The sequence below is a fragment of the Mus caroli genome, chromosome 8 (assembly GCF_900094665.2).
Source record: "Mus caroli chromosome 8, CAROLI_EIJ_v1.1, whole genome shotgun sequence".
In the NCBI taxonomy this organism is placed as follows: Eukaryota; Metazoa; Chordata; class Mammalia; order Rodentia; family Muridae; genus Mus; species Mus caroli.
The window spans coordinates 39,387,955-39,399,956 of NC_034577.1; the positions used below are offsets into that span (position 1 = coordinate 39,387,955).

General features: G+C 41.8%; 1 protein-coding gene across 17 annotated transcripts in view; it reads left to right on the forward strand.

Annotated features, from left to right (window-relative positions):
• Sorbs2 (sorbin and SH3 domain containing 2) overlaps positions 1 to 12,002 on the forward strand; it is a 200,440-nt gene that overhangs the window by 137,300 nt on the left and 51,138 nt on the right. For 12 of the 17 annotated variants that reach the window (XM_029480975.1, XM_029480969.1, XM_029480970.1 and 9 more), the window contains 4 exons: positions 4,944 to 5,010; positions 5,658 to 5,702; positions 7,865 to 8,039; positions 10,887 to 11,001. In XM_029480975.1, the coding sequence (XP_029336835.1) occupies positions 4,944 to 5,010; positions 5,658 to 5,702; positions 7,865 to 8,039; positions 10,887 to 11,001 (402 nt within the window). The remainder of the gene's footprint in view (positions 1 to 4,943; positions 5,011 to 5,657; positions 5,703 to 7,864; positions 8,040 to 10,886; positions 11,002 to 12,002) is intronic. The other 5 variants (XM_029480974.1, XM_029480978.1, XM_029480971.1 and 2 more) reach the window with 1 other exon arrangement.

Consider the following 12,002-nt stretch of genomic DNA (forward strand, 5'->3'; position numbering starts at 1 on the left):
GACCAGGCTGGCCTCGAACTCAGAAATCCACCTGCCTCTGCCTCCCGAGGGCTGGGATTAAAGGCGTGCACCACCACCACCCGACTACAAGTGTGTTTTTTTTTTTAAGTTAGTAAAGATAGGCATATTAATGTGACTCACTCTTTCTAATGTACAGACTTCTAATCGGTAATGTTTTACTTGACAAATTGTTGCTTTGTTGTGCTTTTTAAGGAAAAAAATCTAAGATGTTGGAGGTGCATGATAAAGCAGTTCATAAAAGTAATATAAAATTTATATTATCTGCTGCCAAATGATGAGCAACCACATACATCCACTAAAAGTGTGACGATAGTCTCCCTTATAGAAACTGAAGGTGAATTATTCGCCACTGCAGAAGGTCCTTATAAGGAGCCCTCTTTTTTTTTTTTCTTGTATAATTTGTTCAGACTTTTAAAGCTGCACAAAGACAGGAGGGGGTCCTGTCTGTGTTTACTACTCTGTAGGCTCACTAACTACACATGCAAGGATAGATCCGTGTTTATAAATGCCTGCCATCCCTGAGCCAAGAATGTCCGAGGTCATTTTCTTCCCTCATTCGTGTAGAAAGTAAAGATTACCAGACTCAGGTGGCCTCAGCCTCCTGCTCGGTATGGACATTAAAAGCGGGACTCTCTCACTCAGGCATGTCAGGGAATCTGCTCAGATAATTAATGGATACCATGGTAACAGGATATTGTAAAGTGGTCCAGCAACTACTGAAAACAAGCACCGGACACCCTCTACTTTTGAGTTCTCATGAACTCAAAACGCCTTTCAGGACATCCCATCTCCTGTGACCTGGGATGTCTGTCAGCCTTTTCCTGTCATATTCTTAAAAACAGCAACAAAATTCCTCTAGGGCTCAGAGCCCATGAGACTGTGAATAAAGCCTGACTAAGTGGCATGCAAGATTTCATTTTTTTTTTTAAGATTCAAATATAACAACTGTTTGGCTGATTTAGAGCTAGCAGGGGAGAGTAGAATAGGATTGTTATTGTCATATGTGGAGAAAACATATCTGTTTTTTTTAAGTGTCTGCATGTTAAATAAGTGTATTGTGCCAATGTTTCATAGCTAGAAGGAGATGAAAGTTGGAGCCCCTTCCTAGAGGGCCATGAATGACAGCTGTGTGGTAGAGTCCCAGAGGTTAGATAGTTCGCAAAAAATGCTTTTGGAGGACACATCTGAAAGTAAATGTCCCAAATAGGGACTTCTGCACTTATAACCTCAGCGTGAGACATAACATGCTCCAAAATGGCATTGCCATTTTGAACCAAAGTGTTCTCAGCACTTCTTCTAGAAAGCGACAGTGCGTCTGCATATCCCAGCTTTACCAGCTTCAGAAGAAGTGACTCTGCCAGCCAGCCAGCCACTTCCTGGCTTCTCTGTGCTCACCATATAAAGCTAGCCAGTGGCGTAACTGTGAGATCCTGCCTGATATAGGCCCTCTGGCGAGTGTAGACAACAGTGCTGTCTGTCACAATGCATTGCCATATACAGCGATGTATTTCCTTATTCGGTGTCCTTGTCCCCATTGGCTGTGTCCAGGTACAGTGAGAAACTATTTTTATATGCAGTTGTATGTCACTTTGCTGTTGTTGTTGCTCTACTAGCACAAAAGTATAAAAGAGGTGAAGCTCAACGAAAGGGAAACCTGCCTTTTAAAAAAAGAAAAGTCTCCTAAAGATAGGTGTTTAAGTATTGTGTGTATGTGTGTGTGTGTGTGTGTGTGTGCACATGTGTGAGTGGGTGTGCATGGAGAGGCTAGAAGTTGAAACTGGGTGTCTTCCTCAATTCTTGTCCTGGCTTTGTCACCAAGCCTAGAGCTGCCTCTGCCTCCTCAGTGCTGAGATTCCAGAAGCCCACTGCATGCCTAGCTTTCTACACAGGTACTAGAAATAGGAATTGGGCTTTCATACTTAAATGGCAGGCACCTTACTGATGTAAGTCCTCTCACAGCCCACCATGTTCCAGTATTGTGCATGAACCAGCAAACAGCAGATTCCTGCTTCTTTGCTGGATTACTCCCCACCCCCAGCTCCCAACATCAGTTTCCATAATCTGTCCATTATTTGATTACTGATGCTCTCAAGCTCCCATTGTTGAAGAAGCCTACAATGCATATGTGACTCTCAGCAGAACTGATGTTCTCTGGTAACTGTCACAACTCTCTACTTTTCAGAAGTCAAAATAAATTTAAATACCACTTAACAGTTTCTGGGAGAAAAAAAAATGCAATGACCACATATACAAAAGAAAAATCAGAATATAAGATATTGAACAGTTTCTGTTCTCACAAGTATAAATCCTACCCAGTGTTTTTTTTTTAATTAGATATTTTCTTCATTTACTTTTCAAATGCTATCCTGAAAGTCTACTATACCCTCCCCCCACCCTGATCCCAAACCCACCCACTCCTGCTTCCTGGCCCTAGCATTCCCCTGTACCAGGGCATATGATCTTCACAAGACCAAGGGCCTCTCCTACCATTGATGGGACTAGGCCATCCTCTGCTACATATGCAGCTAGAGACTCGAGCTCTGGGGGTACTGGTTAGTCCATATTGTAGTTCCTCCTATAGGGTTGCAGACCCCTTTAGCTCCTTGGGTACTTTCTCTAGCTCCTTCATTAGGGGCCCTCTGTTCCATCCAATAGATGACTGTGGGCATCCACTTCCATTTGCCAGGCACTGGCATAGCCTCACAAGAGATAGCTATATCAAGGTCCTATTAGCAAAATCTTTCTGGCATATGCAATAGTGTCTGGGTTTGGTGGTTGTATATGGGATGGATCCCCAGGTGGGGCAGTCTCTGGATGGCCCTTCCTTCTGTCTTAGCTCTGAACTTTGTCTCTGTAACTCCTTCCATGGGTATTTTGTTCCCCATTCTAAGAAGGAACGAAGTATCCACACTTTGGTCGTCCTTCAATGACCTTGGAAAATCTGATGCTTTCAGTCGCCTGTACACAGAATCGTTAACTTCTGGCCCAACTAGCTTTGATAAAATTGAAATGAAGATCTTGCCGAGAAAATGGCTGCACTGCAGGAATGTGTGTTTTCACAGACTATAGCATAGAGTCACGTCCAATAAGCTAGGTTTGCTCAGTATTTCGCTCCGCAGATGTTGGAACTCCCCCACTGATTTTATATTTTGAGATTTGTTATAGCGGAAGGACTATCCTGAGCCCCTTAACATACCTTGTAAGAAATAAGGCAGAGAGTAAAGGAAGGGGCTGCCCGGTGTCTACGTCTGGTTTCTACGTGTTCATGTGGCATGCACACCTGTATATATGTCCACACCCACACCCAAAAGAAAAAATTTTAAAAATACACAGTTCTCTCAGATTCCTATTTCTAGACAGAATTAAATGGTAACTAATGGCTCAAAGATCTGAATGTTGTTTAATGATTGGACATTAATTTCCTATTTGTGCTATTACCTACTGATTCTGTCATTCTGTCATACCTGAACCCTGGCACGTGTGAGGAGTGGCTGTTATCAGAGAGTTTATAATTTAACAAGGTGAAAGTTGTATGCACACCAAGGTCTTATTAAAGAATTTTCGAAGGCCTAGCTGCTCTTCAGTATATTCTCTATGGCTTTGCATTGTCTGATACATTCAGTATTTTAGTCACTTAACCAGTAAATGCTAATTTTGTCTTTATTGAAGCTGACCAGAATATCTATCCCATGAGTCAAAAATATCCCCTTGTCCAATTTTTCAATGTCTTCATAGAATATTCAATACTTAAGAATAACGATAAGGATAAGGAAGTGGATCTGTTAAATGCTTGCTGGGCAAACACAAATGAGGACCTGAGTTCCATGCACAGCGCTCCCTTAAAAGGCCAGACATGGTGCCACACACCTGTAATCCCAGAACTAGAGGAAGAACCAGGTGCAGAGGGATCCCTGGGACTGCCTAACTTCACTGATAAAGCCCAGGTCCCAGAAAAAGCCACCATCAAAACAAAGGATTGCTTTAGAGGAACACCTGAGATCGGCCTATGTCTCTCTCTCTCTCTCTCTCTCTCTCTCTCTCTCTCTCTCTCTCTCTCTNCACACACACACACACACACACACACACACACACACACACTCTAATAAGCTGAGCTAGTGTTGAGTCCCTGTAATTCCAGCACATGAGAGACATGGAGCGTGAAGCCCTACTTCAGACACATTTGCTTAATCATTATCACCATCATCCTCTGCATCATCATTTTTATCATCCTCCTCCTCAAAATTAAATACTGTCTGATACTAATCACACCTGATTTGAATAAATAAAACCTTAATACAGAACATTTCAATTCAGTAAATATGGGATACCTTACTCACAAACTGCACAAGTAACAGGGTAAATTGCTGAAACTGGCATCAAGTCATAGCAGGAATGCAAATCTGCTGTTTGAAATGTCCAATATTAGCAATGAAGACTTTGTCCAGGAGCGTTCCTCAGAAGAGCTATATCACCATACGTAGACATCAGCATAGCAGGGGTTCTGAAGACAAGTCCGACCCACAAGGTTAAAGCCTGCCGTAAAGGTTTCCCAGAGAAGAGGCCATCCCATGCCGTGTGGCTGATGAGTAGCCCAGAGCCCAGGCTGGCAGTTGGGTTATCTTAGATTACTCTGTAGCTGGAGAAGTGGGAAAGATCTGAACCTTTGATAATGTGCGTCCGTCATTCAGAACATGCCCCCTAAAGCCCCTGATGACTTAGAATGTAAGGTACACTACTTTGGGGGCAGTGAGAATTAAAGACCCATAATCATAGCAAGATGTCTGCCATTTATTTTATAGCAGCTGTGAAGGCTGAGAGAGAGGAGAGAAAGAGAGAGAGAAGTAAGTGGTCACCGCCAGAGTTAGCCCTTTGCCTAAACCTAACAGAACGAGTTTATAAGTCTTGGATGCTCTCTTTAACAGACTGTCGACCGGCCGAAGGACTGGTACAAGACAATGTTCAAGCAAATCCACATGGTACACAAGCCGGGTATGTCTGTTCTTCTGCTATTTGTTTTCTATCAAGTCCTTATGGATTGAAGGACACATGCTCAACCTTTGTATAAACTCTCTCCACACAAAACTTCAAGACCCGGCGCACTTGGTGGCCCGTTCTTTTCAGCATCTCTCCTGTTCTTACCCTATTCCTCCTACGTCACAAACCTGTGCCTCTGCCTTAACCACAAGTTGTCAAGAAGGACCTAAGAGCTGTCCTTGGAGCTTGCCAGGTGTCCTAGTCTTAGCTCACATCTATACTCGGGTATTGTTCATTTCTATACGCCTGCTGCTCCCCTCTGCCTGTGTCTGTTTCTTACAAGAGTGAGTGTAGGTGGATCAGGCTTCTGATCCCACTCAGTACAGTTGACGAATTACCTTAGAAGCACTTAATAAAATAAATTACAATGCAGAGGACACAAGAAGCTGCCTGGGGAACTGAGGACAAGATACTAGTTTTGTATGTGTGACAAGGGTAGCAAGGTACATTACTCTATAGAAAAGATTGCTCTGCCCAGAGAGTGCAAATTTGGAAATGCAAATTTGTTGTTATGTGCTAGAAAAAAATGCTTTCTGATCTTCTGCTGTCTTGGCAACAAGGCAGCAGCATCTGGATTACCATGTTTATGTTTCATTTTCTAGATGAGGACACAGACATGTATAATACTCCTTACACATACAACGCAGGTAGGACGGCTTTCCCTCACTTGCTTGCGATGATGACCAGTCACACTCCATTGTTGGGAAGAGCCTCGGCCCTTTGTCTTGCCACTCAGACCCCATGTTGTCCTTTCCTGTGATGAGAGAATTCCCTACTCCCTGTCCCAGAGCATGCCTAACAAAAGATTGATCTTTTCTTCTGGAAGTGGGAACTAACACCTCTCTGTGTCATTCATTCTCTCAACTTCAGGAATGTTCTGCCACACTGTGAAGGGTCAGGATGAGGGAACAGACTAGGACCTGGGTTACACAACAAAATATAAATCTTTTTATCAGCAGAAAGAGTGATTAAGGTTGCATAAGACCTCTCAGATATTATTCCCGCAAAACAAGTAAATCCAAGTATTTTACAACCATGCCCAGGCTCTTGCTCCAAAAGGGAGCCATTCACTGAAAGACATGAAAACCTCCCTCTTAGCCTTGTGGTGTAGCCCAGTGGTAGAGCCTTTACTTTGAAAACCTCCCGCTTGGCCTTGCGGTGTAGCCCAGTGGTAGACCCTTCACTTTGAAAACCTCCGTCTTGGCCTTGCGGTGTAGCTCAGTGGTAGAGCCTTTTCTTTGAAAACCTCCCTCTTGGCTCAGCCACTTTTCTGACTCGGAGTTGCCAGTGCTCACACTGAAAGGACTTCAGCTCTGCCATTTCCGTTTTTATTGGAATGTGCCCATTTCTTGTGGAGTGGTCTTCATGCTCATGTGGCAGTCCCCTAAAAGATGCCCCCTCCCATCAGGTTTTCCTGAATATCACGTCAGGAGATTCTAGACAGCCTTAGCATAGGCCCAGGGTTGTGCCCTCATTTAGGGCCCTCTTTGCTACCCTAACAGAAATCTCCATGAGACTCTTCCTCTCTCTAAAACCTGATGACCAGCAACCAACTCTTTAACTGGGTGATTTTACTACTCAACTCCAAAGATAAATGGGGGAGGTAAAAAATAAACAAATAAACAAACAAATATCAAGTTCTTGGTCTCCCAGATAGACTCTATATCCCCATAGTATTACAGAAAGTCCATAAAATAAATACTCCCTTCCTGGCCCTCATCCATTAAGCTCACCTCATTGAGTTACCTCACAAGCTGAAGTCTGTAGAACTTAAGAAACACTGAAGAACAAACAGGTGTTGTCCAAAGTCACGTCTCATGGGGAACACACATGCGTAGAGAAGCAGTCCTGCACAGATAGACTTAGCCCAAGGTTGAGATGATGAGAAACTAAGAACATTTATATCCTTTCAAATATTGAAATCAGTGTATCTCCCTGGTAATGAATAAGCTGAAATTCAGTTATGTTACCCTGTAAAGTCTGGGGAGTTTTATCCTTCAGTCCATCAACAAAACAAATACCTATGACCCTCTCTCAACTTTCTACTAACCCACGACTCTGTGTCTTGCATCATCTCCCTGCCATCTTCTTCTATCCATCAAAGCTCATCCTTTGGGTCTATAATATATTCTCGGTCTCACTCATGATCTTCTAACATAACTGTCACCAACTCTTTCCAATCACACACCTTTTTGTAGCAACTTGTTGAGGAGGGTTCACACTCCCACATCCCATGTGGGAGCAGTACCTCATGCATACAAGCATGTTCAATATTTGTTGGGTTGCAATTAACCTATCAACGGTCATAGGTCAATATTATGACATATTAGCTGCCATTTTAGTCTTCCTGTGTAAGTTTACCTAAGGTGTTAGTTTCTGTAACTCAGAGCAAACCTTGCTAAGTACCCGTAAGTCTATTTTTACTAAAACCTGAATTTTCATTAATTCTGCAATGACTGATGATTGGCTATAACCAATACTTAATGTGCAAGACAAATTGATGCAACTCAGAGCAAACCTTGCTAAGTACCCGTAAGTCTATTTTTACTAAAACCTGAATTTTCATTAATTCTGCAATGACTGATGATTGGCTATAACCAATACTTAATGTGCAAGACAAATTGATGCCTAATTAATTTGTGATAATTCATAAATTAATATTGACAAATTAATGTACCACCTAATGTGTATATTAAAATATGCTTATTGATCATTTTTGCTTAACCGTTGGTGATTTTGCAGAGCCCAACCACTAAATTCACATTTTAAGTTATTTGCCTGTTTTGCTGGTTTTTCTTTTTCATGGTAGGTCTGTACAACTCACCCTACAGTGCTCAGTCCCACCCGGCCGCGAAGACTCAGACCTACAGACCTCTTTCGAAAAGCCACTCAGACAATGGCACCGATGCGTTTAAGGAGGCACCCTCCCCAGTGCCTCCCCCACACGTTCCACCACGACCAAGAGATCAGTCTTCAACACTAAAGTAAGCCTCCTTCCCCAAACATAGCTTCCCTTAGGATACAAAGTAACCCACCATGGTACTCAGTGACTACTCAGTGCAGCATCGTGGAGTGAAGTTATGCATGGACTTATCAGTCAATATTGAGTATCACTATAGAGATTATACTGAATACTTTCAGGGAAGTCTGCATTGTGCTAGCACAATGCTCTAAATTAAACTTGATGTATCAGGGACATGACCTCTGTTTTTTGTTTAGTAAGCTCATATAAGAAATAAAGAGGCCACAGATGTAGTTCATAAGTAGGGCATTTATTGGAGTATTACAAATGACAACAAAATACATACATACACACATACTTAAGCCACACACACAATACCTTACTACATTATATATAGGCCTTGGATATGAGGCTCAGCCGTAATGGCTTGCTCCACACATTCTGGACTCTGGGTCCAATTCCGGAGCTGAAGAGGGCTAGAGTATGACACATCACCGTGTAATCTCAGTCTTCATGAAGGTGGGGCATGAGTTCCAAGCCACTGAGCTACATAGTAACTTCCAAGCCAGAACAGGCTACACAGTAACATTTTGTCTCAAACAAAATACATATAAAAATGAAGTTATTGGAAACAATTGGCACAGATCCCCTCTGCTGCCCCAAATTAGAAAGAGGCTAAGCAGTTAATACTTTGTTTTCACAGGTTTGAAAGTTCAGGTCTTTTAAGATGCCTTTTAGAAACTGAGGGAAATTATTCTTAAATTTTAAATTAGGCATTATTTAACAAGTGTCTGTGACTCATTTTCGCCTGTTATTTTAGCTGATTCTCATTTTCATTTCTCCACTGAAATATTTTTAAATATAAGCTATTCACACTCATTTCAATTGTGTTATTTTAGCAGGACTGTGGCTAATATTTCTAGTTATTGGTAATCTTGACTGGAAGCTGATTTTAAGGCAAGCATGGGGCTAAGCACTTTCATTGTATTACATTGTTTATTCTGATAACTCAGCAGGACATGTTCTACATTACAGAGGAAGAAATGGGTTAGAAAATTACAATAACTTGCTCAGTTTGTGTGAATAGAGTATCTAAGCCAGTATTCAACCTTGGTTTCTCCTAGGTCCAAAGCCTATGCTATCTCTAGTGGTAATTAATACATAGTAATGGAAATATTTGTTATTACTGGTTTTTAAGTATTTTCTACCATATATAGTCTTCGTCACTATTCTGTTGCTATGAAGAAACACCATTACCAAGGCAACTCTTAATTACAGTTTTATGGCGAGCAGACAGACAAGGTACTGAAGCAGTAGCCAAAAGCTGCTCTGCAGGCAGCAGGCAGAGAAACAGACATTGAGCCTGTCGTGGGGTTTTGAAACCTTATAGGTGTAACACACCTCCTCCAATAAGGCTACGCCTCCTTATCCTTCCCAAATAGTTCCACTAACTGGGGACTAGGCATTCAAACAGATGAGCCTATAGAAGCCATTCTCATGCAAACCACCAAACACACCTCATAAAAAGTATACTCAACACCACTAAAATTGTATCATTAGGAATAGTTGATGATCATTTATAAGGTCATGATGTAATATATAACAAAAATAAACACCACATGTCAAGGAATTGTCGTCTTAATAGCTCTTTCCTCATGACAAATTGTGTAGACATACAAATGTCTTCAAACTGAGAAATAATTATCACTGCACATTTTTTTTTTATGAATTGTCTCCATAATGCTCAGACAGGACACAGTATTGTACAGGTAGGAAAACTGAAGGAGGAAGCTGTGTAGGCTCTGCTGGATGGAGCTCACGGATTCTCTAGGCCCCTAAGACTTGTTTCTCCTTTTCTCTTAGAGAAAGTCTGCACCTCTCTTTCCTTGGACAAAGAATTTCATTCCTTTCTGTGGAATCAGAAATTCCAAAATCAAAAGACAAAAGCTCCTTTCTCTCAAATATAAATAAAATAAATAAATATGTATTGAATAATTCTTCCTCTTCTTCAAGTTTTCTAATTTGGTTCTGGCTGCCTGGTAGAGTTTGGTGTTCGGAGTCCTCCTTTGAAAATGTACTCGCCAAGAGCCCTTGACAGACTCGTTGGTATCAATGCGAGGAATAGATCAGATTCCCATGGGAGAGTACTTAAAGGCTCACACCAGGGGTCTCCCACTCCACTCTGCTTATTCCTAAGTATGTCAGCCCAAGTGATGCAGTTGTAATTCTCACTCATGAATTCCGGTGCTATTCACAGGAAATATGGTCACGCATGCTGTGTGCGTTATTTCTTGTCACTCTACATCAAGGAAGCCGCGTCACCAGGTGGCTAAAACTGGCAAAGCTTCACAGAGCATACTGCCACTTTAAACTCACATGTCATTAGGTACCCAGGGATCTAGCAACAAGTCACTGTCCATGTGTCTACAAACGTCTTTTGTGAGTTTTTGCAGCCATCGTCATGCTTGTGAAGGTAGCGTGAAGGTGAACTATAAGGGGTAGTTTATTCTATATCATTTATAGAAAATTAAACAGATATAGTAATTTCATACATTTTTAGCCAGAGAGCTGTTGTGTGAGGAGTTTTGTTGTTATTATTGTTATTGTTTTTGTTTTGTTTTAATCTCTCAGTGCTTAGCAAGAAAAGGGCTTATTGATTAAGCCTGAAGATCTGAGCTCCATCCCTAGGACCTAAGAAAAGCATTGATTTCCAACAGCTTTTCTTCTGCATGCACACATGCACACATGCATGCATGCACGGACGCACACAGACACACTAAGCCAGTACATTTCTGGTAAAACTAACGCTGGGAAATTGACCATGGTATATCTCACAGGGCTTTCAATGTGGGTTGCCGTTCATTTTCAGGCATGACTGGGACCCTCCAGACAGAAAGGTGGACACCAGGAAATTTCGATCGGAGCCAAGGAGTATTTTTGAATATGAGCCTGGGAAGTCGTCCATTCTGCAGCACGAAAGACCCGTAAGCCCTTGTCATTGATCCAAAAGCCAGCTTGCTAGGCCACAGGGTCCCCAAGCAAACCTGAATCTCATCCCATTTATTTGACATTGTCAAGAAATGTTGTTTATTTTTAGCCATGTCTTGTGTATCTTGTTTCAGAATTGAAAGAGATACTTTAATAGCAGATAGATAGATAGATAGATAGATAGATAGATAGATAGATAGATAGAGATATGCAAGTATGCAAGTCTCATTATCATTAGCTATAGCTGGCTGTGCCTAATCACAACACTCATACATGAAATGCTTAATTGCTACTCTATCTTGCCAGTGAGAAAAATACTGAGTCTGTGTCCCCGAGGTACAGACCCAGGCAGATGCATCCCTTGACTTCTATGTTGGTTTCCTACTATTTAGCTCACCAAAGAAGAAAATTTCTCCAGCACACTTCCCATAACAAGTTGTTTAATTGGTTTTTATTAAGTCCCTCTCAGGTTACCAAGCCTCAAGCTTCCTGATTGATACCACTTTAATGGACTGAGATTGTATTGTTCTTTATAGTCTTTTTTTGTTTGTTTTAGTGACACACAAACTAAACAGGGTATGGGCTTAGAAAAGGCCATTTGCCTCCATTAAGCTAACAGCAGCGTCTTCCTTGGCCCTCGTTCTTATTTGCTTCCCTTGTTTCTTTCTCAGAGATCAGTGTCCTCAAGACCTCTTTAAAACTCTGCAGTTCCTCTGTATGTCCGAACTTGATTCCAGATAAAACCTGTTGCTGTTTTCCCTGTGAGCTTCTCCAGCTCACACGTCAGCATCACACTAGTACAGCGACTGCAAAGTCGGCCCTGAGAATTAGTTGGACGGCCTTGACCACGAGTCACATTGATTCAGAGTAGGAAACCCTGTGTTTGTGGCTCTATTCTGGAGTATGTTCCAAGATCTTCCAATCACATAGTTCAACGGCCTTTCTTCAAGGAACTCAGTTTTTGTTGCGTGATAAGGTTGCAACAGAGAGGCTGAGA